Here is a 26,424-nt window from a genome sequence, read left to right on the forward strand (position 1 = left end):
GGACGTAGGGTTACTTTAGAGGTATATAGGAGTGCGTAGGATATAAGTAATCTAAGATTTAATTTAACACCTATAGGCCTTATACGAAAGGATATTAAAAAACTACTAGATAAGCTATTATAGACGGCGGGCTTTTATATCTTTGTAGTTCTTACTAGTCCCTAAGAGAAACTAGTTTGGACCCTGTTTGGATATCGGTCGTGTTAGTAGCTTAGCTATTACACTAGGCTGGATAATCTTATCTTCGGCATTCGGCATTACTTTAGACTAAAGAGGTAATTTATTTCGTTTTGCAAGTGACGAGACTATATAGCTTTAGGCTCATTATAGAAGTGAAGATTAGCTAAGTAGCTTAGATCTCTAATATACTATAGCACTAGATAAATACTTATAGACCTATTTACTAAACTCTACTCTCTCTAACCTAGATTAAACCTAGAGAAGTATTAGCACCTAACCCCGTGTAATAATAACCTAACTCTTACTAAAACTTATAGCAATCTAAATATAACCTAAGCATTGATTATTTACTAGCCTAGTTGAGCAGAACAATGTATAGTTTCGATTGGGCGCTAGCTGTCTGCCAAGCCCGCTAGCCGGGCAGAGCTATGGAGCACATAGCGGAATCTAGGAACAATAATAACAATATAACCATCCATCTATTAATGAATGAGGCTTTGTTTTGCTAGCATGCATCCTCTTATCTCTCAGCCAAAGATCGACGTCCTAGTCGTTGGTAGCGGCAATGCAGGCTTCTCTGCGGCTATTGCCGCCGCCCAAGCTGGCGCCCGGCGTGTTGTCCTTGTTGAAAAAGCGCCAGAGGAATGGGCTGGAGGAAACAGTTACTTCACAGCAGGCGCTTTCCGCACCATTCATGATGGCATTGACGATCTATTGCCCATTGTCAACAATGTTGACGCCGAGATAGCAGAACTCATTGACATGAAGCCGTATACCAAGGATGATTTCCGCAAAGACATGCATCGTATTTGCTCAGGCCGCTCGGATGCCGCGCTGAGCCAGGCACTGATTGACGAATCCAACCAAGCTGTCAAGTGGCTTGCAAAAAACGGAATCAGGTTCCAACTTTCTTTCAATCGCCAGGCGTACAAGGTCAATGGCCGTTTCAAGTTTTGGGGCGGCCTGGCGCTTATGACAGAGGATGGCGGCAAAGGATTGATTGCGGATCATCAATCCTGTGCTGAAAGGCACAAAGTGGAGGTATATTACTCGACGGCCGCCAAACGTATCATCACTTGTTCGTCAGGTGCCGTGACAGGAGTCATGGTAGAATGCGAGGGCGTAGATACACTCGTTACGACCAATGCCGTCATTCTTGCAGCAGGAGGCTTTGAAGCCAACCCGCGCATGCGCTCCCAGCATCTTGGCCCTAATTGGGATGTAGCGCGTGTCCGTGGCACGCCTTTCAATACCGGCGAAATGCTGGAATTCGCGATTCGCGATGCCAATGCCAAGCAAGCGGGAAATTGGTCTGGCTGCCATTCTACCTGCTGGGATGCCAATGCTCCTGCCAATAGTGGTGATCGCGATGTGTCAAATGAGTTTACAAAGTCTGGATACCCGCTTGGTCTAATGATCAACATGGACGGTAAAAGATTCGTCGACGAAGGCATCGACATGCGTAACTACACCTACGCGAAGTTCGGACGGGCTATCCACGAGCAGCCTGAAGGTGTAGCTTTCCAGGTCTGGGACCAACATGCCATACCGTGGTTGCGCGACGAAGAGTATAGAGACGAACGGGTTCAAAAAATATGGGGCGCTACTTTGGAAGAATTGGCAGAGAAGCTCGCTGCAAAGTCGGGGCTGAGCAATCCTCATCAGTTTGTTGAGACAATCACTGAGTACAATGAGGCCGTCTACGCGTCTCAAGCGGAAAATTTGAATACTAACCAGTGGGATCCCGCTGTCAAAGATGGCCTTTCAACACAATCTTCAACTAAGAAATTAACTCTAGCAAAGTCTAATTGGGCGCTTCCACTCGATAAAGGCCCCTTTATGGCCGTCAAAGTATGCTGTGGAGTCACCTTTACGTTTGGCGGGCTGGCTGTAAACCCGGAGAGTACAACAGTCATTTCCAACTCTGGCAGGGAGGTTGGTGGGTTGTTTTGTGTTGGCGAAATGCTTGGAGGATTATTCTACAACAATTATCCTGGAGGCAGTGGATTGACTTCTGGCACAGTCTTTGGTCGGAGAGCTGGAACTGCAGCGGCGAACATAGTTCGTGCTCGTATTGCGGTGGTGCCACCAGTGTCGTGATTATTCGTTTCCCCATGTTGCTACTGTCGCTTACAGAGATCAATCAGCAGAAGCAGTATTGCAGAGAATGTAATCGGAATCGTACGGTCCCAAAACGCTGGGTTTTTTTCAAAATATGGCATTTCAGCTCTAAAACCAGTTCAGCCTTGCTGCTCCCCCTAGACACCCGGACCACTGCGATGACCTAAGCTTGTATTCTAGATAGAAGTCATCTCACAATAATCAAGCACCTTGTTCCATCAGACGTGAAGGCTATAATAGATGAGAGGAATGTTGGTTATAAAAGTGCTCTTGAGTCGTTCCAGTGGTTAACCCACCTATTACCGCTCTGTTCGAGAGCATTCATGACTTCTGCACTATTTCTTTTCTCGTGCAAATCCATCAAAAGGTCAGGAATATGCTTAAATGCCACACTTGAGACTTTTCGTACAGGAAATTGTCGAACAGGTATGAGAGCCAGTTCTTGAAGCATGCCAAGCCCAAAAATATGATTGAGAATACTCAGATCTGACCATAGAGGTAGGTCTCAGTATAGAGACAATTAGAGTATATCAAAATGAGCCGAAATGAGTCACAGAGGTGCTTAGATGTGACGACGCGAAACGTGTATTATTATAGTTTGCAGGCAAATGGTATACATGGGTGAAGTTATGGGATTTTATTTTAGACAAAACATTGGTGTTCTCACTGAGCGTCGGGGCAAAACCACAATCCTGACTGAAACACTTAGCTTGACTTGGTCAGCTTTGAACCATCCTTTTAAAACTTCCTACCCAGGAATAGTGTGATAGACTACTGCTACTGCTGTAGTAGGTCAGGGGGTGTAGTATTAGTTTAGCTAATGCACTATTACGATACAAATACACAGGTATACAAAACAATGAGATTTTATTACCAAGGTAATCTAATACTAGGTAATAAGCTAAACGAAGACATGAGCTCTACTACAGCGCTCTACTATCTGTATTATATCATGTGTTGTGTCAATAATGTAATGGCTATGGAACGAGTTGAAGTAACAGAACATGAGGTGAATGGTCTTTTGAACACTTCTCTAGATGTCTAGAACAAGGTGTCTCTATCATAAAAAATGATAGTTTTCACCTATATTACTTGAACTATGTTATATAAGTAAGATTTTGGAATTGCTACATGTTATCACTTGTTTAAAAGACACAAACACTCATTCAAGGTTAAACAAAAGAAAGTTTAAAAAAAGGTAGAACAAGAAAGAAAGTCTACTCTACCAACTTTGCATAAGAATTAGTCGAGCAGATGGCAAATTCTTGTTATGTAGTTGTTTAGATTGGTAGGGGAAAAGATTATGCGTGATAACTGATGTTGTATGGTTTAGCACTGGGCGTGGTCTAAAGGCATGTCATTGCATCAAAGAGAAATTTCTTCTGTCGCTATGTGGTGCATCATGATTCATATCTATATCCTTGACCAGTCCTCCCTGCCATCTTGTCCACCACTTGACGAGTGGGGGGCTATGCAAATATCTCTAACATACAAACAGTGCCGGGGCAGAGATGGTCTACATTCCGTGCTTCTTCAGGTAGTCGCCAAGCTCGGCGACGGAGGAGAAAGCGTTGGTAGTCTGGATGGATTCGGGGTGGTGGGCGATGATGACGGCCTGGCCAGTCTTGAAGGCGACGACGCCCTCTTTGCCCTGGTGTTACCGTCAGTAGCTGGCAGGCATAGGCGTGGGCGGTAGGGGTGGAGAGGGTACCTTTTTTGCCTTGAGCGCATCGTCGCTTGCCTCGATGGTCATGTACTTGACGCCGTTGACCTTGATGCCCTCGGAGATGACCTTCTTGGGGTCCGACTTGTCGTTGAAGGATTTGGCAATGGCCGCCCTTTCCTCGTCAGACAGCTGTCACCTGTCAGCATGCGAGTGCACTGTGAGGGCCCAGGCAAGGGCAGTGCCATTCCGTGTCTTGTTGCAGGACCAGCGGCTGTGCCCCGCGCAGGCCAGCAGACGACGTACCGTGAAGTCTGGGGAGGCGGCCCAGTTGGTTGCGCCTTCGACATCGCAGATGAGGGCCTTGTCGATGTTGCCGGTGCCAACGAGGCTGGAGAAGGTGGTTAGACGGGCAGGGGGAGGGAGGCCGAGGTGAGACGCACCTGGTGTCAACGTATGCTGGCTTGGGTCAGTCTTGTGCGCGAACAAGGAGGGGAGGGGCAGCGTGGTTGCTCACCTTGCCAGGACATGGTGGGCGAGGGGGAATGTGCGTGCTGCGGGAGCTAGAGTGATGAGAAGATTGACAGAAGACGAGGCAGAGCACACGGTCGATGCAGGTACTTTTTGACTAGCGGGACGAGAGGGCAGATGCGGTGAGGAGGGTTGGTGCTGCGTTGTTGGGCCAAGTCGCGGTTTGATAGTGGGGCTGCTTCGACCCCGCCCTCGCCCTCGTCTGCCTGTCTGCGTCTGCGTCTGCGTCTGCGTCCATGGATGCAACGAGCCCAACACACCAGCGGCGACGACCACGCTCGGCCGCGATGCCCGCCCCGTGTGCTGAACGTCGTCTCTCGGGGCCAGCAGCCATGGCGCGGGTCGAGATGGCGGCATCAGACAAGACAAGCGGACGCATGCGTTGCAGGGCACGAAACGGTCGAGCTGCTTGCACAGAGGAAGCACAATTGCTTTGTATGACTCGGCACCACTCGACGCTCGCCATGGCCCACTGCGTGCCACGCAATGTTGCGCAGCAGACGTGGTCCTGTTGCGTTCTGCCATCGTCTCTCCCGCTTGGCCTCTGCCTCTGCCGCTGCCGCTGCCGCTGCCTCTGCCTCGCTCCGTGTCGCGCGCCAGTCACGTGCCCACGCTAACCCCCGTCCGCAGCTCGGCTCGGCTCAGCTCAGCTCAGCTCAGCGCTCACTGCAACTGCCACTGCCAAAAGAGTACGCGTGAACAGACAGACACACGACGGCATCGCCCCAACCCAATCGCCAAACCCATGTGAGCTGGCCCCTCGCCGCATGCACCTCTCTTGCCACCCGGCCGCCGACAAAACCCACACCATGCCCTCTCCCTCTCCAGCACGCTCGCCATCGCGCACCCCGTCTCGCGACAGGTCGCCAACACCATCACCCAGCCGCTCTCCCTCGCCACGCTCGCCATCGCCACGGCGCTCGCTATCCCCACGCTCTCTCACCCCTTCTCGGTCGCGCACCCGATCCCGCTCGCCCACATGGCCATCTCCCCGCCGCAATGGCCGACGCAGCTACACACCAAACAGCAGGTCGCGCTCAAGAGGGAGGAGCTACACTCGCAGCCCGACCCCCCGAGATGCGTCGCCAGCACCCCGGAGTGCAAAGGTGAGCATGCCAAGGACACACACTTGCTTCGCGCCAGCCTTCCCACCTCATCGCCCCCGGCCACTAATAGTCTGACAGATTGTGGTAGAAGCCTTGACCCGAAACGTCAAGGAGGATCACATACGTGAGATATTTGGAAAGTACGGCGTCGTCAAAGACGTCAGGATGCCCATGAATCCCACTTGTATGTCCCATCTCGCACTTTCGCTCTCATTTTACTCATGGCCACGCAGTCAACATCAATCGCGGCATCGCATACGTACTTTACCACGACATTGACGAAGCCGAGCGTGCAATCGCAAAGATGCATGACGCACAGTTGGACGGTTCCAGAATCCAAGTCTCCATCGTCCTCCCGAGACGTCGCTTTTCTCAAACCCCTCCCCCAGCCCGGAGAGGCCCACCGCCAGGCGACCGATTCCAAGACGACTTCGACACCGGTTACGGACGCGGTGGACGGGGTCCGCGAGGAGGAGGTCCGCCCGGAGCATACAGACCACCGCCCATGGATGGTCCTCCACGCTACCGCTCTCCACCGCGCCGCATGTCACCTGATCGTGCACAGTGGGCACGCGGCCGAGGCGGCCGAGGCGGACGAGGAGGATGGGGAGGACGCCCACGATCGTATACACGGTCCCGAAGCCGCTCGCCACGGAGGACCATCTCGCGCTCGTCCTACAGCCGGTCTCCATCGAGAACTCCGCCAAACCGAGGCTACGGCAGGAGGGATAGCCCGCCACCAAGAGGTGGCCCTAGCGGCGGCGGCAGCACTGGCGGAGCCAGAGGACGGAGAAGCCCTAGTTACAGTTCCTACGGCAGCGACCGCAGCCGGAGCAGAGACCGCCGATGAACGCGCCATCTGCTGGGCTGTAATGTGTTGAAACAAGCTAGTTACTGTTTACATGGACGGAGCCCTCACGGGTACCCTTTAGAGCCTACTGGCAACCAGGCCTTCTTCCATGGGCAGGTACGTGCATGGATTAGTGACTTTGGTGCGGCCATGAAGCCACCATCTATCAAGTTATACATCAATACTACCGAGTAATCATGTCATCTTCAGTTGAAATCCAGCTCCCTTTTCTTCGTCTTCCCTCGCCCTGAAGATGCTGCTAAAATCCAGACTACCCTGCATGCCCGGCGCCTCACCCCTCTTTGGTGCATTCGGGCTCTTCTTGCGTCTTCTCTCCTGCCCGGCCTTGCTGGGAAACGTGGGAAACATCTCTGTGGGCTTAGGCTTGGGCTGCTCCTTGAAATACCCGTGGGCCAGAACTTCCTTCGCCGTTGGCCTGCATTCCGGGTTGAGCGCGAGCAACGAAGAAAGCAAATCGACACCCGAGGCTGTGAGAAAGGGGAACTTTGCACGATTAAAGGCAGGTGCATTGCGGTGGTCTCGGGGCATCTTGAGGCTCTTTGCATTGGGCAGCCGGTAGAATTCCGGCCACGTCTTTTCAGACGGTAATCCGCACAGCGAGAAGATGAGCGAGAGCTCGTCGACTTCATTCTTGCCTTGCAGCAACGGCTCTTTGGCCAACAGCTCCCCAAATATACAGCCAACGCTCCACATGTCGACTTCGGTCCCGTAGTCCCGCGTCCCAAGAAGCAGTTCCGGCGCGCGGTACCAAAGCGTGACCACGAGTTGTGTGAGAGGCGCGTTGGAAGGCGCCATGTACCGCGCCATGCCAAAGTCGGCAATTTTGACCTGTCCTCTGTTGTTGAGTAGAATGTTTGACGTCTTGAGATCCCGGTGCATGATGAAGTTTTCGTGCAGATATCCGACCCCGGATACCAGTTGACGCAACAGCGTCTTGACTTCGGATGCCATGAACGGCTCGCTCATATCTTCCTGTAGCGTCTTGAGGTCGTGCTCGACAAACTCCATGACCAAGACACATTCTTGCCCATCGTCGCCCGAGACTATCTCGTGAAGATTGACAATGTTATTATGCCGGCAGCGTTGGAGAATCGAGATTTCGCGTAATGCTGTGATGGGGAATCCGTCTTGCTTGTAGTCCATCTTCACTTTTTTCAACGCCACGACCGTGTTGGAGCTGATGTCACGCGCTCGTGATACCCAGCCATAAGACCCTTCTTCAATGTGATTCAGAGTCTCAAAGTTAGACGTGTGTCGGCATGAGGTCCAGCCTCCGCCCTCGAAGCGCAATAGTGTTCGCTCTTCCTGACGCTCGTTTTCTTTGGGCACTTGTTCATCATCATCGCCTGTTGACAGTCTTCTACGCTTCGCAGGACGCGAATCGGCTGCTTCTTGCGCCACGCGCGCTGCTGCCTCTGCTTCTTGTTGTTGTTTCTGCAATTTTAGGCGCTTTTTCTCTTCCTTTTCTTTCTTTCGACGTTGCTCTTCGGCCCTGTCTGCTTCGTCGTTTGCCCAGCGGGATGCCATTGTTCCTTTCTCTTTCCCACGTTTAGGCTTTATCCTCGAAGATTAATGAAGCCAACTGCATACCACGTCAACTTCGATAAATACCGATATATGACTGATGTCCGGATTGGAGCGTCGCAGACAACAACCGGCGTCGGCTTACTACTAGTAGGTTGATGGTCATAGCTTCGTTCACCCCGGCGTTCCGATTTGAACTTTTGTCGTTCCGAACGCGCAGACGTCATGTAGTTGCGATGAGCATGCCAACATGAGGATTCAATCCCTAAATTTACTGCGAACAGCAGCGCATGCTCGCCTCTCAGTACCCCGGCCCATTGGATGTCATGTAACAAAATGCGCTTCACGGTGGTCGTCGTCGACTTCGGCTGCTGCAAGTTCGGAACGGCAATGGTCGACGCCTCTTGCAAAGACGCTGGCTGAAGCCATTACCGTAAGAATCCAATTCGCCTACCAGTATCAAAGGGCCTGACAGTGAACCCAGACGACTGGTCCAATTTCTGTAGCAGCATATATGCGCCAGTGTCTTACCCATCCCGAAGGCGGCTACTACACGAGACAGACGACGAGCGGACAGGATCAATTTGGAACCAAGGGCGACTTCGTAACCTCACCCGAAATCAGTCAAATCTTTGGCGAGTTGATTGGTATATGGATCTACGCCGAATGGCTGGCACAGGGTAGGAAGGACAAGGTCCAAATTATGGAGGTTGGCCCTGGACGAGGAACGTTGATGGATGATGTTCTCAGGGTATGCCAAAGTACCGATTAGAGACATGAAAGAATCAGGGCTGAAATTTCCTTAGACTATTTCGAGTTTCAAAGCGTTCACGAAGAGCATTGAAGCCATCTATCTCATCGAAGCGTCGCCCTATTTGCAAAAACAGCAGGCAAAATTGCTTTCTGGGACTGAGGATATGACAAAGAGCGAAATCGGCCTAACTGCAACTTGCAAGTACATTCCGGACTGCAAGATTGAGTGGTGTGAGGATATCCGACTTGTGCCGAAAGGTAGGTTCCGGTTGGGCCTTGTCCAGTTTCTCTGGTGCATTGCTGACAAGCGACACAGAGGCCACAGCGACCCCTTTCATACTCGCCCATGAGTTCTTTGATGCGCTCCCCATACATGTTTTTCAAAATGTAGCACAGTCTTCAATACCGGCTTCGTCAACCATCATGACTCCAACCGGTCCCATAAAACCAAAGCACGGAGTGACAGCCCCCAAGAATAACTGGCATGAACTTGTTGTATCGCCGACCTCTCCTTATACAGAAACGAACACGTCAAGCTCTCCGACATCGAAGCATGATGCAGAAAAGCTTGATTTTGAGCTGACGGTATCAAAAACGCCAACACCACATTCACTATACTTGCCTAAGCTTTCTAATCGTTACAAGAAGCTGGAAGACACTCCAGGAGCAGTCATTGAGATATCACCGGAATCGCTTGCATACGTCTCTGACTTTGCTGTGAGAATAGGCGGTAGTAATTCCAAGGCCAGCAATTCTTCAGCGCTAGCCAAAGAGTCTAACGTACTGCCCAAGGACGAGGAAACATTTACCAAATCGCAGCCTTCTGGAGCCGCTCTCATTCTTGACTACGGTCCACTAGATACAATTCCTGCAAACACACTTCGCGGCATACGATCACACACGACCGTCTCACCTTTTGCAGCACCCGGCCTTGTGGATCTTTCGGCGGATGTAGACTTTGTTGGTCTAGCAGATTCTGCTTTGGAAGCCTCTCCTGGTGTGGAGGTCCATGGCCCTGTTGAGCAATCCTTCTTCTTGTCAACCATGGGGATCAAAGAGCGAGCTGATCGCTTGCTCAAGGCAGCCAAGGACGAGGAAACGAAGAGACGGCTAGAGATGGGGTGGAAACGGCTTGTGGACAGAGGCCCGAATGGTATGGGTAAAACGTACAAGGCCATGGCCATTGTGCCGTATAAGAGGCAGGGTCCGGTCCGAAGGCCGATTGGATTTGGCGGGGACGTGGTTGCATGAAGTCATGTGGAGATGAAAAAATATCGTTGGAATACGTAGTGTTCCACATGGGCGTGGTGTTTACTAGTGTCCGATGGATCCGCACGCGTCGAATATCGTGGTCCTCTGACTCGAATCGAGTGCTCTACTGTGCGACGCTTGTGACCTGATGTATTCTAACAATGATTGCAAGTAAATATATACAGCTACCTGGTTTCAGAATACTCGGCCGTGGTGATGACAGGGCTCAATAAGCATTTCCCACAGATTTGGAGGCGCACAGAGTATCTACGGTTCATTTCATGTGGGTGGGAGCGGGGAGATCAATTTGCTTTTTCCTGTTTGAAATCTGTTTTTTGTTTGCATTTGCCATAGTAGACGCCCGTCCGGGTGGATTTCAATTTATACATGCACATGTGAGAAACTGAAGTCTAATCTACTGGGGTACTGTATGTACATATATCCATAGTCAGGTAGTTGTCGAGGGGTGCAGGGGTTGCACGGAGCAGGGATGTAGGCGACGATGACGTTTGGTGGCCGGCGTGCAACCTTGATTACCACATTGCTGGGCATGTCGAGCCAGAAGGAGGGGACAAGCACCGCAGCTGCTGCTCGTGCCATTCCTTACTTCACCACCCTCTCCTGGTCCGTCTATCAATTGAAAATCGCCCTGCTCGCCTCGGCCTCGCCGTCGGACATGGCCAAATCAACCGCCCTCCAGACTAATCTCGACGTCGACTATGTCATTACCTACCGCTTTGCCGACACGGGTATGCTTGCTCCCATGGCGGGGTGAGTGAAGCGTTACGCTGACGGGTACACAGACAAGGTCAAGGCGGCTGCGCAGTTTGAGAAGCTGTGCGAGGCGCTGGCAAACGTTGGCTTACAGACCGAAGTCCGCAACGGCGATTCGCACTCGCTACTGCTCTTCGTAAGGGTTGCTTCTGACGAGCACCTATTCGGCGAAGTATACAGGTCCAGGTACGCGTGGCCCTTTATTTTACCCCAGTAAATGGATAGCTAACCCCTACTTAAGAGTCCGCGACTGGATCCACGGCGTCCGGTCTGCTGCCCCTGAAAAGGTTACGCGCGAATCACTCGAAGCAGAGCCATTGTACGAGGCCGAGCGGCTGCGCATCATATACCAGCTCATTACAAACCCCAAATCAGAGGGCGGAGCAGGCATAACACCCAAGGAAGGCGAATGGAAGAACGTCGAGTCCATCTTCGCCCTGCATGACCATGCGTACAACAAAGATTGGATCAAGAAATGGACATCACAGTACCTCCTCAGTACTGAGGACTTGGACGACATCCGCAACCGCATGGGAGAAAAGGTAAGCTGATGTCTCTCGGCTTAGGGCAGTCTAGTGCTAACGCGGCCAGATTGCTTTTTACTTTGCTTTCACCCAATCCTACTTTACCTTTCTCATTCCAGCTGCGGCTTTCGGCCTCTTCTCCTGGCTCTTCCTCGGTTATTTCTCGCCAATCTACGCGCTTGCCAGCGCCTTGTGGTGCACCGTCTTCACCGAATACTGGAAGCATCAAGAGAAAGACCTGAGTGTCCGCTGGGGTGTCAAGGGCGTCTCCAACATCGAGGTCAAGCAGAAGGACTTTGTGCCCGAGAAGACCATTACAGATCCAGTCACCGGCGAGCAAGTTGGTTTCTTTCCTGCATCCAAGCGCTTCCAGAGACAGTTGTTGCAAATTCCCTTTGCAATCATTGCTGCCTGCTCCCTCGGAGCCGTGATTGCAACCTGCTTCGGCATCGAGGTTTTCATCTCCGAGGTCTATGACGGGCCGCTCAAGAGCGTCCTGGTAAGTACTATAACAAGAGTACCGCTTGTGATTATACTAAATCTTCCGAGATCTTCATCCCTACTGGCATCCTGACCACTGTCAATCCTATCCTCAACATCCTTCTGACCAAAGCGGCTACACGATTGACTGAATTCGAGAATTACGAAACACATGCCGCGTACGAGAAAGCCTTGACCCAGAAGATTTTTGTTATGAACTTCATCATGTCTTACCTCGGCATCTTCTTGACTGCATTTGTCTATGTGCCTTTTGGCAAAGTCATCGTGCCTTACCTTGATGTTTTCCATGTCGCTGTTCGACCTTTTGCCCAGGACGAGAAGCAGCTTCATCTCGAAACAAAGAGCGCTAGCTGGAGCATCAACCCCGATCGCCTTCGCAAGCAGGTCATTTACTTTACCGTCACTGCCCAGGTGGTCAATCTGGGTATGGAGCTTATCGTTCCATACCTCAAGCGTCGTGGACTTGACAAGTACAAGGAGATGCAGTCCGAGCGAGCTGCCAAGAACGGTGGATCCGCACCACCTGCTGCTGCCAACGATCCACCTGAAGACGCTGCTTTCCTTGAGCGCGTTCGTAAAGAGGCAGAGCTCGAAGTATACGATGTCACGGCCGATCTTCGCGAAATGGTTGTTCAATTCGGCTATCTATCTCTCTTCTCGGTCGTATGGCCACTGACTGCCGTCTCCTTCCTCATCAACAACTGGGTCGAGCTCCGTGCCGACGCCATGAAGATTTGCGTTGAAATGCGCCGACCTACGCCATGGCGTGCTGATACCATTGGTCCCTGGCTTGACTCCCTTTCCTTCCTTACTTGGCTCGGCAGCATTACCACGTCGGCTCTCGTCTACATGTTTTGGAACGACAACACTGGTCCCAGCGGTAGCCCCAGCAATATTCAACTTTGGGCTCTCCTCCTCACCGTTTTCTTCGCCGAGCACCTCTTCATCCTCTTCCGTTGGGGCGTTCGCATTATTCTATCGAAGCTTGATACTCCAGGGCTGCAAAAGGAACGTCGCGAGCGTTACCTCGTCCGCAAGCAGTATTTCGAAGAGAATCTTAGCCACCTTCAGAACATTCCCACTTTGAGCGAAAAGGGGGGCGAGATTACTAGGCAGAGTCTTGAGGAAGATGCGCGACGAAGCAGCCTAAGCGAGACTACGGCTGAGATTAGGTTTTGGCAACGGCAGAGGAGTTGGAGGGAGAGTGCGGCTGTGGCCAAGAACCTGATCGAGCAGGCCAAGAACGAGACTGTCGTCGAGAACAAGAAGGAGTTGTAGATGGTGGATGTGGTAGTTGAGTACGTTATTCGCCTTCTGACGTGGCAGTGATTTCATTATTCTTAAACCTCGAAATTTGCTAGACTTAGTACATTCTTTTGTTCTTGGAGAAAAGGTGGAGAGAGTGGATGAAAAGCATGCCTACCTGATAATAGCAACCAGATTAGTTTGTATGGACAACAAGAACCGATCCACATTACAGCCAAACGTATATAGTCCGCCTTTCGTCCTCAAGTGCATGCGTCAAAGGCCTGCAAACCCAATGAGAAAAGACGTCCCATTGCTGGTGACAATTCTGCTGTAGAAAGAAGTTGGTGCCATTAGTATCTCGGTATCCATCTAGAAGAACCAAAGAGGTGAAGCAGAACAAGGGAGAGGGAGAGGGGAAGAGAGGGGATTGGGAAACTAGGTTGTCATGAACCACTCATTTAGCAGTACAGAGAATTAAACGTTCAAACAAACAAGCAAAAAGACGGACAGACAAAATAAAAGGGCCAACAAGCAGAGTCAGACAACAGATCATATAGAGCTGTACTCATTGTGTATGCCCGGTCCCTATTCGTTCGATATGATTATTTTCTTCTTCTCATCTCCTGCGGGGGTTGCCGGTCCAGACACAGGACATCTTATCCGAGACAAAAACAAAAGACGGCTTTTTGTGACGAAACGAGGCGAAACTTTGTGGAGACCATCAGCATGGGTTTGGTTCGCTAGACTTGCCATCTGTGCATCGATAGAGGGTTGCATCTGTCCGTCCGTCCGTCCGTTGTAGAAGTATTGTCCGTCTGTAATTCGCCAAACGCCTAGAGTAGCTGCCCATGGGAGAGCCATTCTGGGGGTATCTCTTGTTGCAACAATTACTTTTGAAATAGAATATGCCGTCCCTAGCCTGTCTGGAAGAGCAGTTGAGCAGAGCGTGCCGAAGCATTTTGTACTCGCCTCTCCAACCCACAATAATACCTTACGCCCGAATTAACCCCCATTCTTTGAGGAACAGAGGTGCTCGTCCGCCCATACAATATATATGATTCCAATCCCATCTATAGTAGCATGATGTCGTTCGAATGCACTTGGATGACCCCTTTCATGGCTCTTATCCAGTGGTCGTCCTATCCTGGGATGGGGGCGGGTAAGCAAGGTAAAGAACACTGTATGCTGCCCAGCTCCTTGCTCGAAATGCAAGCTTAACTTACTCCCAAGGACACTCAAGCGGCCGCAAAGTATAGGAGAAGCAGAGAAGGACAACGCCAATGGCCTTTTGCTTCAAATCAGTATGTAAGAGCTCACTTCAGGGTCTTCAAATGCATTCTCTGCTTGATGTAAGTCTCATAGTTGCCGCCCAGGACACACTCAAGGATACTAGGCCCGATATCCTGACCTGCGCGAGCAGCTCTCATTCGATCCTCGAGTGTATGGTAGGCTTCTTTGAAGGCATCAAAGGCGTCCTGAACCCTGTGAGATCCACCAGAAATGTTGTTTTCTGGACGATTCGGATCTTGGATAGAAAGACCGTCGTACCTTTCCGGGCGACCATCGATTCCATGGGCCGTCTAGAACATGTCAGCTTTGTGGGAGAGATGGGAGAGAGTTTGATTTCTGCCAGCAGCGCAGTATCACTTTGTTGCTCACCTTTTCAATAATAGCTGGCGGGTGCATCTGAATGCGTTTTCTAGACAAGTCGAAATCGCCATAATACTTGAGGAATCCCAAGAAGCATTCGCCGAGGTTTTCGTGTTTGTCAGAATGCTGAATGTAGCTAACAATCAGACATATAATGCTAAAACCTCCAATGCCGCCCGTATGCACTTCATTGAGTCCATGCATCACGAGGAATTGCTTTAAAAGTGCTACCATGTAGATCATGTCAGGGTAATCCTGCTTCCACTGCGCAAATGTGGCTTGAGCTTGAACCCCGCTCAAGTTTTCAAAGGAAATATCAACCTGAAGCTGGGTAAGCCGGTCTTGAAACTTGATGATGGGAACCTTGGCATGGATGACTTGGCACCCATCCGCGTCCATTCCCATGCTTTTGAGTCTGTTGGATGCTTTGTAAAGTAGGCTCTTGTTAGCGCCTCTTTGAGACATATCGACAACAGGAGGCCCGCCGTTGTAGTACTGATCGGAAACATAGACCAGGTCCATATCAGCTGTAGGTAAATACAGGCCTGCAGGGAAAGAGCCGAAACATAGCACACGGCCATTTTGCTGAGGAAACCTGCGTTGGCCCAGTGCATTGTTGACTCGGTTGACAAGTCTGTTACGCTGCTCGTGTTCGAATGGCTTGGGAGCAACAAAATCGTAAAAGTCTAGTATTTCATTGTGAAGCCTAGTAGAAAATCAGTACGTGATTGTGGGAGTTGAGTGTCAAGGTTGCGTGGAACGCTCGTGGATGCCATGCGATATACAAAGCTTCGCGCAGACGCTTGATCCTTTGAACATTGGTAACTTACCACTTCTCTGGTTCACGAGCAAGATGCGCATAAGCATCAGGTGAAGGAAGCCATGGTGTTGGGTCGCGGTTGCGAGCGGGCAACCACTCGCTAACTACACCGCCTACCGTGGCTTTACGCTTGTTGTTGGCCTTGGGGCCACGAGGTGCCCGATGTTCAGCTACAGCTGCTTCCTGTCTACTAACAATGCTGTCAATGTGCGCGAACTCGTTCAATGAGCCTTGTGTTGGTTTTTGAGCGTCGTCATCGTCGTCAGCAAACGAAATAAAATCGTCATTTGCAACGACAGAATTGTGCCCCGCAGCCTTCTCCGCCTCTTGGTTCTTTGCTTTCCGGATCAGCTTCACAAAGTCGACCCTTTTCCCCGTGGTCTCATCCGGTGGTGGCAATGCAGTATAGGGATCCGGGTTGGACCATTTGGGGACAGAGTCGCCATCAGCACGCTTGACCTGGGTCCGAGCAGCCTTTGGTTTACTCTCTGACGCGTCCCCATCCTGCTGGCTATTGGAAGAATCATCGCTTTCTACTTCCATGTCGGCTTCATCATCATCCGACAGGTCGTCAGGATTTTGAAAGCGGTTGGAATCAGCTGCGACGCCGAGTGCACGCTCAGGACTGCCGTTCTCGCGGTGCTGAAGCAGAGCACGCTCGTGAGGGGCAGCCTTCTTGAAGCCACCTCTACGATGTCCGTTTGAATTGTTCCTGCCGTCGGTGCGAGACTGGCCTCGTGATGCCCCACCACGACCGCGTCTCCTCGACGCCGCAGAACCAGAAGGGCCTCGCGGGTTGGCGGGGCCAGAAGGTGGGAAGCGGGGCGCGGGGTGGCCGGACTCGAAGGTGAATTGCGAGCGATTGCCGTTGCGCTCGCCGCCGGGTCGATAACTGTCGCCATCTCCACCCGTGAACGTCATGCGGTCGGCGAGCGGTGGTGGGCGGTCGCGCCCAGGGCGATATGAGTCGGTCATGGCGTGTTGTGGTTTCCAGGTGAAGTCAGGTTGTGCGCGGCCAGTGAATATGGTTGTGTGTATATGCGTGCGTGTGTGTGTATGTACAGGTGGCGTTTGGCGGACAGTGGTGTGATGCCAAAGGGTAGCGGTGGTTGCGCGCGAAAGTTTTGTCGAGACGGGCCTGGTGTAAGCCAAGCCTCTAGCGCGACCCTCTGGCGTTGTGGGGATGAGGACTGCCAGCCCCTCGTCGACTCCACGTCTGTGCCAGCATGTTGGTACACACATACATAACATAGTACATCCACAAGTTCCATGTTCAAGCCACATACGGCCTCCCTAGCTCATAGGCCGGATCATCCCTACGATTGGAATCAAAACGGTCATGTGGATAGCTTCGGCATGGGATGCATTGAGTATGGCTCAGCTGTCGATTTCCTTGTTACAGCGTATAATGGTACAGTATTCGAACATTTAAAAAAAAATAGCACATGTACATGCAGGAGTGGGGAGACGTAAAAGCATGCCCGTGCCAGTCAAACTGCAGCCTCAACCACAGTGCGCCTTTGCTGAACTGGGCCCAGAGAAGGTCCAAACGCTATGCCAAACGCCGCTCAAATGCAACAAGACACCCTTCATCGCCATCTACAACACTGGGACACTCTGGTCGGTGCAACAATCTGCATCGCCTGTTAGGATAGTTTGCACTGCCGTCTATGACCAAAGTGTTCGCCAGTTCGCCTGTGTTGAATCCGGCCTAGTCCTCCTTTGTGAATTTTGGCTTGAATCCCTCTCTTAATTCCTTTTCTCTTTCCGCTACCCGTTGGTGGCCTTGTATCTCCCTCTCGATCCTCTCTCTTGCCCTCAGGATCTTGCTCTGCAGGTAGAAACTGCCGCCCTTCTTGGGGTCATTCAGGTCAAACAGTCGCTTGAATCGCTCCGTGACTACTTCCAGCTCAATGTTTCCCATCTTTCCTGGCCCCACGTTCAAGATCTGGCAGGCCTCGTCCATGGTGATGTTTGAGGATGAGAAGGCGCCTCCGCTTTTTCCACCCTGGTTGGCTGCTGCATATTTCTGCGAGGCGGCCGCTTGACGGTATGACTCGGAAACGGCTCGACCTATTATCCGGGCGCCAGAAAAGACGACTTGTGTTATTATGCGGTGCGCCTGCAGGCGTTAGTTCAGCGTGGTAAGAAGAGGATATTGTTGCAGCGCACCATGATGGCTATGCTGAAAGCGGGGGTGACGAAGTACAAAGAATTGCTTCTCTTTCAGGGTCGTGAGGCGCAGGTGCTCGACTTCTGCTTCGTGGTGGCGGGTGCGGACGGCGATGAGGGCATCTCCAAAATTTCTGGGGCCCCTTCCGTAGTTTCGGTCTGCTTCCGAGGCTCGCACGTGATCATCACAGCTTGGCCAATCACGCCACGATCGCAAACCGTCACGTCCGCAACCACTCGGTTCTTATGCGCTCTGATGCATGCAGATGGGAGCGGAACAGCCAAACAGATTCCGGATCGACAAGCATAAGTTGTACCAGAATGCTTAGCTTGTCGTCTACAAGGAGCGCGTCTCCGAGGGCTGTCACAAGGCTGCCACGAGTCGCCCTCGGACTAAGACCTTCACATGCTTGGGGACCCCGCAGAAGACATGACCGTGTGCAGCGAGCCGGAAGGGCTAGTTGCATGACATCCTCTGTTCGCTCTCAGACTGTCCTCGTCCGTATTTGCGCACTCGCTTCGTTCTGTACAAACATACACGCCGGGCGTGGCTTGACATCAACGCGGCCCTCCGCCTCCTCTGCGCAGCTCGGCGATGACGCACATCCCCATGCATGGCAGCACTAGGTCCGTCGCCTCTAGACTCGCAACAAGATTGCGTCGTAAAAGTGGTCGCACAACCACCATGCTCATACTCGACTAGATACACCCTGGATAGAGCACATGTCCACTCCTCACAAGTCCTTTAACGATGCGTCGTCTCCGCCGTCTACCGGTGATCCGAATCCACCTACCTACGCCTCCTTCTCGCCCGCCCATCTAGGCCAGACAACGCCCCAGACCAAGCGCCGCTCCGCCATACTTGTCCACCAGAAATCGCCATTGCTTGCCGCTACGCCGCCTCAGATTACCCGCGTCCTCGCATATTCGCATCCCTTTATACTTCCGCTGAACAAGTTCGCCGGCCTTGTGACATGGACCACGGGCGATCCATGGGAGAGCTTTCTCCTCGTAGCCGCCTTCTGGGCAGTCGTTATGTACGGGGATGCAGTCACAAGATATGCCGGGCCCATCATCATAGTCACGGCTCTGATACTGGGCATGTACACGCGCCGGTACTCGCCCCTGTCGTCCACGGGCTGGACTGGCGAAAAGGGCCAGACGGAACACAAACGGGTCGAGTCGGACACCAGCATCAAGCACCACAAGAGTCTGGAGGAGATTGTCGATAGCCTGAAACTCTTTACTTCGCGCTGCAATATCTTGTTGGATCCATTCTTGCGTCTGACAGATTTCCTTTCTACTCAGAGGACTGCGACATCGGCTACAACACGACCAGCACTGACAGTGCTGTTTATCCGCATTCTCTTTGTACTGCCGCTATGGATAGCCCTTACGCTCCCACCCTTCTACATTCTTACCACAAAGAGAGTCGTATTGGCAATAGGCACAGTGATGCTCAGCTGGCATTCGCGGCCAGCGCGCGTCACGCGCACACTGCTTTGGAGATCAAAGACGGTCCGGAAAACATGCGCCTTCCTCACCGGTCTGGACTTTGGCGAGATAACATCAGCAAACCAGAAGGGACCACCTTCTCTCCCACCGCGGAAAAAAAGCACCCAGGAAGTTGCTGCCTCGCTGGCCGCTAAGCGCCGACCAGAGTCAACTGGAGTACGCTTTACTTTTTCCATTTATGAGAACCAGCGGAGGTGGCTAGGCATTGGCTGGACCTCGTCGATGCTTGCTTATGAGCGGGCATCATGGACGGATGAGCATCTCAATCCTGTGCCACCCAAGGAACAGTTTGAGCTGCCTGAAGTTGAAGGTGGCAGCGCGAGATGGCGGTGGGTCCAGGGTAGCGAGTGGAAGATTGATGGGGCGGCCAAAGATGGCAAGACCGAAAAGGGTACTTCAAAGGAGGAGCTAGGTTGGATTTACTATGACAATAAGGTACGGTTGAGCAGATTGTGGGTATGGCATGAAGACACTGACTTGTAATAGTGGAGAGATGGTCGAAGAGGCCAAGATGGTTGGGGTCGCTATACGCGCCGTCGGAAATGGTACCGTGATGCCGAGCTTGTCGAATCAACTCCTTCAACGGAGACGACGCCCATCCCAACACCTAGGCCTGCTCCAGTCGATAGTTCTGGTGACTCGGACACCAGTCACCTCCGAAAACTTTCGTCTAATCTCAGTGTGACATCAAGCACCGACCCGACGCTCGTCGAGGGCGATGGACGCGAGTATGCTGCATCGGTCATTTCGGACACCGATGCTGCGAGCACCAAGAGCAGGCGAAGCTGGTTCAAGAGGAAGCGAAGTAAGAGCAATTGCGGCAGTGTTAGCGGTGTTACTGCAGTTAGTGATGCGGGCACCAGTGGAACAAGAAGAAGCGACGAGGACGATGTGCAGAGTCCGCTTGACCGTATAGTTAGGGATGAAGAGTGGAGGCTTGGTGACGATATCAGGCAACACCTTGATATCTGAGCTGAACCTTGGTGTTTTCTTTTCATATACCCTTTTTCCCTTGCAATGCATCATGGGTGGTGACCTCTTGCCGTGGCACAGCCTAGGTATATAGACATGTATGCTGCTGTGAGGACCCATATGGACCCGGAGTTGTCGGAACTATACATTCGACTTGGTGAAGGCGCTCTTTTGACAAAATTCGGTCAAAATCTGTGACATGCCACGGTCATGCGTAGTGCACGCATAGCTGAGGTCTACTGTGTATGGGTTGAACGCCCTCGAGTCAGTCTGCGTGCTGACGGAGCTGCGCATGACGTCGCAGCAGTTTTTTCGTTCCGCTCACGAACTTCAGACTTCCAGCCCGCGACAGTGATGCGACTCACCCTCCATGTCACTCTCCAAGTATGCCAAGACTTACCTATTGAACCAATCCAAGTACAAACATCTCAATGCTTTTAACTCACTAGTCGCTCCGTCGGTCCTCGCCGCGCGCGACAATGCCGCCGAATCGAGTCCTGCTTCTCGCAGCATCAAGGACAAGCCAATCGCAATAAAAGATAACATTTGCACAAAAAGCTTGAAGACGACAGCATCCTCCAACATATTGAAGGACTTCACCAGCCCGTACGATGCGACTGTAGTCAAGCTCCTCCAAGATGAAGGTGTTGTTATTGTGGGCAAAACCAACATGGATGAGTTTGGCATGGGCTCGCATTCGACACATTCGCATTTCGGCCCAGTAAGAATGCAGAGATATGAAGGCGAAGACTTGAGTGCAGGAGGAAGCTCAGGTGGAAGTGCGCTTGCAGTCGCCAGTTCTCAGTGCTGGGCGTAAGTCCCCAGGTGTTGCCGAGACCAAGGTTACGTATACTAAGACAAGCAGAGCGTTGGGGACCGATACTGGAGGCTCTGTCAGACTACCTGCTTCATATACTGGCGTTGTCGGATTCAAACCGAGTTACGGCCTGCTTTCAAGGTGGGGCGTGATCGCCTATGCCAACTCTCTAGACACTGTTGGTATATTTGGGCGAAGTACTGAGGACGTGAGGACCATTTTTGGTGAGTGCATTTACCACCTAAGTATGCAGCACGTCTGACAAAGTCATAAAGACAAACTCAACGTGCATGATCAGCAAGATCCAACTTCCATTCCTCATTCAACACGTGCACGTTTTGGAAGGCGAAAGGCGAAGCAATCGTCAACTTTAAGGATTGGCATCCCCCTTGATTACAACATTGAGACCCTACAGCCTGTTGTTCGAAAGGCATGGATTCGGCATCTGAGTCATTTATGGGACGGCGGTCACAGTTTGCATCCTATTCGGCTACCAACGACACGACAGGCTCTATCAGCTTACTACGTACTTGCACCAGCCGAAGCATCCAGTAACCTTGCAAAGTATGACGGAGTACGTTTTGGCAGTAGAGCAGAGGGTATGGATGGAACGCCTGATAGCGTGTTGTTTGCCAAAACTCGTGGTCAGGGCTTTGGGGCCGAAGTTCAACGCAGGATCTTGCTTGGAGCCTTTTCGCTTAGCGCCGAAGCTATTGACAATTACTTTATTCAGGCACAAAAGGTCCGCAGGCTAGTCCAGCAAGACTTCAACAGAGTGTTTGCAAGACCCAATCCTCTTTTTGAAGATGGGACAGCTGCAAAACAGCCAGAGGAGGGGGTTGATGTTATCGTGTGCCCCACGGCACCATCCATGGCGCCATGGCTATCAGAAGTGGAACCCCAGGATCCCATTCAATCCTACATGAACGATGTATTCACTGTTCCTGCCAGTTTGGCCGGACTACCAGCCATTAGTATCCCCGTAGGTGTAAAGTTGGGGGAAGAAGACATTGGGGTACTGAGAGGAAGTGATTCAAGCTTCAACACTGTGGGCTTGCAGGTGATTGGTCAATACGGAGATGATGAGCTTGTCCTGGACGCTGCGAAACTCATGGCGGATATTTCACCGTCTCCTCAAGTGCACCTTGGGCCAGATGTCACTGCTTGGCATGTTGATGAAGGGCGAAAAGCATGATGTCTTGTCAGGTCTTGTCGAAAGCCTCTTAGTATCAGCAATCAACCACGCATCAATACAAATCGAAGGTCATGACGGCCAAGACGACCCATGACCCGGTCATGTCGCCGTGGTTGCATTCGACAGCCATGCCACGTCAACAGCAGCCTCCCAGCAAAACGATAACATATCGGCCATGCTCTGTAGCACTAGTGTTTATTGTTTCAGCGAAGCCCGAAGCCGGTACTTCTCGCCTAGTACGATGTCGATCTCAGACACTTAATAATAGAAACCATATGCCGAGATTGCATGGCAAGGCAGATGAATGTAACTCGGCTGAATTGACCACACAACCCTACCGGACCCATGGCCACAGCTTACGAGGACTAGTGCTGGAGACTAGGAGGTGTTGCGTGGGGGGTAACATGTCGCTGTGTACAGGTCTACTGCCCAGATGCCCCTGCATCTATGTCACATTGTGGGCCTAAGCAGTCAGCTGTAAGAGTATTATTGCGTAAGAGTTTACGACACAGCTAGCAGCTGCCGGTGAGATACTATGGCGATGATACATGTCATGATGTCCTTGGATACTAGGTAGGTATGCTCATGCCTTTGTCACTTTGATTAACTGCTAGTAGGCCGAGAGCCCACGCCCACGTGATTGCGAACTACTAGTTGGCCTGCAGGGCCGGAGTGTCGTGATTGGCCGGCATGTGACTAGGCAGGATCGAGTCACGCGGGGTCTAACATGGAAGCTACGTCACCGAACCGACACATTGTATGTACGGTATGCGCCCAGTCTTCTACTGCGAACGACAACCACGCGATTATAGTGCCATGTATCATGGTGTTGCAGAGTAGAGCCTTCTGTTGCTTGCCGTCATCTACACCTGCACCTAGCTATGTCTTGCATCATCAGCCATGTCACACATGCACTGTATGCCGTGAATCAAGGGCGGGGTTTACAGCTGTAGGTGCAGTGTCACCAGCCTTCAAGGCACTACAGACACATCCACGGCCAGTCAGCAACGGATACGTAAACGATCGATATCAGATAGATGCGGTCAGTCCTGTTCCCACGTTGGCGGTTGTGCCGTTCCATGGCCCTGCGTAAGAGAAGTGGTCCTCTGGACCTTGTTCTCCACACCATCTTCCGTGTGCCCGGGGGCATCAAGTCTGAGACGCTACACGACGATAGCCAGGCGAGAGCCACGTCCGGGCTTTCGAGACAATCGAGTGGTCAGGCAACGACTGAGAAGTGAAAGCAGGGCGCAGTAAAGCCCACCATACGCGCCTTACCGAGTATACTGGGGGGGGGGACTGCGCGACTTGTGCGAGTGGCCCATCGCCTCAAGCGGTTATCCCACCGAGTCTCCCGAGCCCTGACCGACCAACCCCAGCATGCCGGTAGATATCCAATCAAGTCTTGTCCGACGGCCCAATGTATGATGCCAGCCAACCAAACCTCCCGATCCAGCGTCACAGTGTCGTCTGTATGGGTCAAAGGTGATGAGCATGGCGCGCATGGTGTCGGTCTTGGTCGTTACTGAAAAGGAGGGGTCGAATTTAGTATCTTCGATATGTCACTCGTTGGGACAAGACACCCCACCATCATGGGGGCGGCGGTAGTCGGCCGCACAAGTCGCGCATGACCCAAGCGCCTCGACATCCACTCAAACGAGCAGCTGGCCGAGCGTGGGTTGGAGGAGGAGACAAATGAGCCAGAGAAGGTGTGTAAGGCGAGACGGTCGGCAGGTCTATATAAGTACCCCCCCCATCTCAGCACCTTGATGGCCTCATCGCGCTCCAACATTTGCTCATCTGTCCCATCTCAACACACTAAGCTACTTTCAACCAACCAACCAACCAATCAACCATCCTCACCATGTCTCCATGGTACGTTTGCTCAGCATACTCCTTACACGATGCATCGCGCCGCCTGCTGGGCATGCTGCTGGGTGGGGGATAGCGGTTTAGCACCGTGATGGCTCCCTCTTGCCTCATCATGTGGCTACTAGCAAGTGGTGCACCAGTCGGCGGATCGTATCGAACCCTTCTTTGCATGAAACGAGGATTGGACATTGTTTTCTTTTTGCTAACTGCATTTGTGTTTTGAACAGCACCTGCAACGCCTGCTCCTGCAAGGGCGACTGCTCCAGCTGCAACTGCGGATCTTGCTCCGTAAGTTTCTCCCTCTTCTTTCTTTCTAGGCCTGTCCCAGAAACAAAAAAACAAAACAAAACAAAGTTTTACTTACACAACGGTCCTTTAGCACTAAGTCAATAATATGACACCACCCCGACTTGTGCAACCTTTGAAAGGCTACAATAACGCCACGGTTCCATCGAGCGATATTTGGAGGAGATGGAACAAGATTTCTTTTGCTTCAAGATGAATGGTCGTTTTTTTTTTGTTAGCCTTTTCGAGGGTTGACACAGGAACCTTTGAGTAGGAAGGGTGGAGGACATGGGAAATTTCGGCATGAAGAATTATGAATTATGGACACTCGTTTGAATCAAACAATAAGAAATCGAAACGTGGACTCTGTTGTGTTTGTGATGTGTATGTGAGAGAGTTGGATTTGGTACATGAAGAATTGATCGAAGGGGATATGGACAGTAGTCTGAACGACTTAGTAGTTTTAGTTGTTGCATGTGCTGATGAATAGTTCTTGTGGTTTAACATGGATAAGTAGCATCTTGCTAACTGAACATGTAGACCTTTTACAGCTATTTTAGTATATAAAAGGTAATCTCTGGACCAGAACTCTCTCCTATCCCTCTTCCTGGACACCATTTACATTTTACCTTGCTTTGTCTCGCCTAGGTCATTATGATGCATTCAAACCAATGATTTATCCCGCGTAGCCACTGGGATTCTTTGTTAGTTTAGAAGAGTAACCAAGTTTTGCAAGTCCGTCCAGTGAAATAATGAACATGGTGTATTCACACGTCTTTATGCCTGAATTTTTGTTCACAATACAGCAGTGCATGAGAATTCGAGATTGGATGTGGAATGGCCTTGTACCAGCCGAAACTTGTAATTTTGGTAACATGTCAAAAACGCCTGCGCTATGCAAAAATGTAACAAAAAAAAGTCTTGGGGTTGACCTTTTGCAGACACAGTGATGAAAGAGGACTATTCATCCATTTGCCACTGGTACTCGAGTTTCTCGATATTCGCCTTGCGGTTCCTAGAGTCAAACCACTGTTTCTCGAACCCATTACTACGGTCAATGCCGTCCCACCGGTGACCAGGACGAATGTTGTATCTGTTTGGCTGGAAAGGCCCCTTGTACAGCGGCTTTCCGGTGATACTGCGTCCAGCCTTCTTCTTGCGCAAAAAGCCCATGGCCGGGTCATTCCAGTGATCGCGCTCCTTGAGCTCGTCGTTGAGCTCGGCGTCATCTGCGTACCGGGCGACCGTCATTGTCTTTGCGTCTTGCAGCTGTTGCTTGCGACGTTCGGCTTCTGCGTTTTGCACGTCTCCGCGTGCTGCGCGTTCCTTTTCACGCTTCTGGCGCTCCTCTTCCTCGGCCTTTTTGCGTGCCTCGGCGCGCTTCATAGCGACATTGATGATGCGGCCGCTGGCATCTCGGTATATGGTTTCCGGTGCCGCACCCCCCATTTCCTTTGCAATCTTCTCGGCCTGGCGCTTCTCCTCGTCCAACTTCTTGTTCATGGCGGCCTCGACTTCGGCAGCCGTTTGTAGGCCTGCTTTTGTGCCTGACGCTGTTCGAAGTATACCATCCTGGTCTACCATCTCTGGTGCTTCATCCTCGGCTGCCGCTGCCCTTTCGCGATCTGCAGCAGTGCCTGCGATGATGGCATCGGCGGCAGCTGCGTCTGCAGCAAGTTGTGCAGCATGCGAGGGCGCAGCGACACCGACAGCTGTCCACGTTGCTGCGCTGGTGGCTTTTGATTTCTTCTTTGATTTCTTCAGCGTGCCTCCACCGACTGATCAGCATAGTGTTAGCCATGGACATGTGCAGCTTGCGCGAGTTGGGGGGTGCCCTTACCTATCATTGGTGCGTCATCGTCGTCATCGTCGGCCTTGTCTTTCCAACCCAGATTGTCGTCGTCTTCGATGATGAGGCCGGCATCCTTGTTCTTTCTCTTGCGCTTCTTGGATTTCTTTTCCGAATCAGCGGTAAGGTAGTTTTTGGCCAGATAGTCGGCAAGTCCAGACATGCTTGATTGGATGGCGGGGCTGACTGTCCATTGTGCATGCGCCCAAGTCGCGAAGTTTGGCAGGCAA

General features: G+C 51.7%; 9 protein-coding genes across 9 annotated transcripts; 5 read left to right on the forward strand and 4 right to left on the reverse strand.

Annotated features, from left to right (window-relative positions):
• Positions 1–690: 690 nt before the first annotated feature.
• Positions 691–2,369, forward strand: PSV08DRAFT_405570 (FAD binding domain-containing protein; the record flags this gene model as incomplete). The annotated part of the gene is made up of 1 exon (XM_014217901.1): positions 691–2,369. The coding sequence occupies one exon, from the start codon at positions 691–693 to the stop codon at positions 2,278–2,280; it is 1,590 nt and encodes a 529-aa protein (XP_014073376.1). The 3' UTR covers positions 2,281–2,369.
• Positions 2,370–3,637: 1,268 nt separating this feature from the next.
• PSV08DRAFT_211003 (kinase-like domain-containing protein) lies at positions 3,638–8,095 on the reverse strand. The gene is made up of 9 exons (XM_014217870.2): positions 6,748–8,095; positions 6,541–6,614; positions 5,919–6,353; positions 5,304–5,507; positions 4,482–4,527; positions 4,408–4,423; positions 4,271–4,355; positions 4,013–4,156; positions 3,638–3,952 (listed from the first exon to the last, which is right to left on the reverse strand). Exons 1-9 carry the CDS (start codon positions 7,997–7,999, stop codon positions 3,818–3,820), a joined length of 2,391 nt encoding a protein of 796 aa, XP_014073345.2. The 5' UTR covers positions 8,000–8,095; the 3' UTR covers positions 3,638–3,817.
• A 141-nt stretch (positions 8,096–8,236) lies between these two features.
• On the forward strand, positions 8,237–10,198 carry PSV08DRAFT_405572 (S-adenosyl-L-methionine-dependent methyltransferase). The gene is made up of 4 exons (XM_014217900.2): positions 8,237–8,429; positions 8,481–8,747; positions 8,803–9,007; positions 9,066–10,198. The coding sequence occupies exons 1-4, from the start codon at positions 8,247–8,249 to the stop codon at positions 9,998–10,000; spliced, it is 1,590 nt and encodes a 529-aa protein (XP_014073375.1). The 5' UTR covers positions 8,237–8,246; the 3' UTR covers positions 10,001–10,198.
• Positions 10,199–10,550: 352 nt separating this feature from the next.
• On the forward strand, positions 10,551–13,383 carry PSV08DRAFT_211011 (calcium-activated chloride channel-domain-containing protein; the record flags this gene model as incomplete). Its single annotated transcript, XM_014217899.2, has 5 exons — positions 10,551–10,749; positions 10,804–10,960; positions 11,016–11,316; positions 11,366–11,797; positions 11,848–13,383. 5 exons carry the CDS (start codon positions 10,551–10,553, stop codon positions 13,075–13,077), a joined length of 2,319 nt encoding a protein of 772 aa, XP_014073374.1. The 3' UTR covers positions 13,078–13,383.
• Positions 13,384–14,312: 929 nt separating this feature from the next.
• PSV08DRAFT_231741 (uncharacterized protein) lies at positions 14,313–16,492 on the reverse strand (the record flags this gene model as incomplete). Its single annotated transcript, XM_014217898.1, has 3 exons — positions 14,313–14,627; positions 14,707–15,403; positions 15,528–16,492. 3 exons carry the CDS (start codon positions 16,490–16,492, stop codon positions 14,361–14,363), a joined length of 1,929 nt encoding a protein of 642 aa, XP_014073373.1. The 3' UTR covers positions 14,313–14,360.
• A 369-nt stretch (positions 16,493–16,861) lies between these two features.
• Positions 16,862–17,813, reverse strand: PSV08DRAFT_231745 (Pam16-domain-containing protein). Its single transcript, XM_014217897.2, has 2 exons — positions 17,690–17,813; positions 16,862–17,639 (listed from the first exon to the last, which is right to left on the reverse strand). Exons 1-2 carry the CDS (start codon positions 17,690–17,692, stop codon positions 17,229–17,231), a joined length of 414 nt encoding a protein of 137 aa, XP_014073372.1. The 5' UTR covers positions 17,693–17,813; the 3' UTR covers positions 16,862–17,228.
• A 490-nt stretch (positions 17,814–18,303) lies between these two features.
• On the forward strand, positions 18,304–20,338 carry PSV08DRAFT_412736 (integral peroxisomal membrane peroxin-domain-containing protein; the record flags this gene model as incomplete). The annotated part of the gene is made up of 3 exons (XM_014217896.2): positions 18,304–18,316; positions 18,393–19,639; positions 19,691–20,338. 3 exons carry the CDS (start codon positions 18,304–18,306, stop codon positions 20,174–20,176), a joined length of 1,746 nt encoding a protein of 581 aa, XP_014073371.2. The 3' UTR covers positions 20,177–20,338.
• A 178-nt stretch (positions 20,339–20,516) lies between these two features.
• Positions 20,517–22,264, forward strand: PSV08DRAFT_211024 (amidase signature domain-containing protein). The gene is made up of 3 exons (XM_014217895.2): positions 20,517–20,989; positions 21,042–21,217; positions 21,269–22,264. The coding sequence occupies exons 1-3, from the start codon at positions 20,547–20,549 to the stop codon at positions 22,186–22,188; spliced, it is 1,539 nt and encodes a 512-aa protein (XP_014073370.1). The 5' UTR covers positions 20,517–20,546; the 3' UTR covers positions 22,189–22,264.
• Positions 22,265–25,156: 2,892 nt separating this feature from the next.
• PSV08DRAFT_405577 (Pre-mRNA-splicing factor of RES complex-domain-containing protein) lies at positions 25,157–26,378 on the reverse strand. Its single transcript, XM_014217847.2, has 2 exons — positions 26,186–26,378; positions 25,157–26,123 (listed from the first exon to the last, which is right to left on the reverse strand). Exons 1-2 carry the CDS (start codon positions 26,355–26,357, stop codon positions 25,306–25,308), a joined length of 990 nt encoding a protein of 329 aa, XP_014073322.1. The 5' UTR covers positions 26,358–26,378; the 3' UTR covers positions 25,157–25,305.
• Positions 26,379–26,424: the final 46 nt, after the last annotated feature.

This window comes from Bipolaris maydis (genome assembly GCF_028858645.1).
Source record: "Bipolaris maydis strain C4 unplaced genomic scaffold PSV08scaffold_16, whole genome shotgun sequence".
NCBI lineage: Eukaryota > Fungi > Ascomycota > Dothideomycetes > Pleosporales > Pleosporaceae > Bipolaris > Bipolaris maydis.

What these genes read in the sequence shown, in the direction of transcription:
- PSV08DRAFT_211003 (XM_014217870.2), bottom strand. Translation starts at nt 7,999, where the DNA reads ATGGCATCCCGCTGGGCAAACGACGAAGCAGACAGGGCCGAAGAGCAA. An exon ending in GGAAGAAGGCCTGGTTGCCA is followed by an intron (nt 6,354 to 6,540) that starts GTAGGCTCTAAA and finishes CGCCGCCGCTAG; the next exon opens with GGCCACCTCTTGGTGGCGGG. An exon ending in ATGCGCTCAAGGCAAAAAAG is followed by an intron (nt 3,953 to 4,012) that starts GTACCCTCTCCA and finishes CGGTAACACCAG; the next exon opens with GGCAAAGAGGGCGTCGTCGC.
- PSV08DRAFT_405572 (XM_014217900.2), top strand. Translation starts at nt 8,247, where the DNA reads ATGAGGATTCAATCCCTAAATTTACTGCGAACAGCAGCGCATGCTCGC. An exon ending in TGATGGATGATGTTCTCAGG is followed by an intron (nt 8,748 to 8,802) that starts GTATGCCAAAGT and finishes AAATTTCCTTAG; the next exon opens with ACTATTTCGAGTTTCAAAGC. An exon ending in TATCCGACTTGTGCCGAAAG is followed by an intron (nt 9,008 to 9,065) that starts GTAGGTTCCGGT and finishes CAAGCGACACAG; the next exon opens with AGGCCACAGCGACCCCTTTC.
- PSV08DRAFT_211024 (XM_014217895.2), top strand. Translation starts at nt 20,547, where the DNA reads ATGTCACTCTCCAAGTATGCCAAGACTTACCTATTGAACCAATCCAAG. An exon ending in GCCAGTTCTCAGTGCTGGGC is followed by an intron (nt 20,990 to 21,041) that starts GTAAGTCCCCAG and finishes TAAGACAAGCAG; the next exon opens with AGCGTTGGGGACCGATACTG. An exon ending in GGACGTGAGGACCATTTTTG is followed by an intron (nt 21,218 to 21,268) that starts GTGAGTGCATTT and finishes AAAGTCATAAAG; the next exon opens with ACAAACTCAACGTGCATGAT.
- PSV08DRAFT_405577 (XM_014217847.2), bottom strand. Translation starts at nt 26,357, where the DNA reads ATGTCTGGACTTGCCGACTATCTGGCCAAAAACTACCTTACCGCTGAT. An exon ending in CGATGACGCACCAATGATAG is followed by an intron (nt 26,124 to 26,185) that starts GTAAGGGCACCC and finishes TATGCTGATCAG; the next exon opens with TCGGTGGAGGCACGCTGAAG.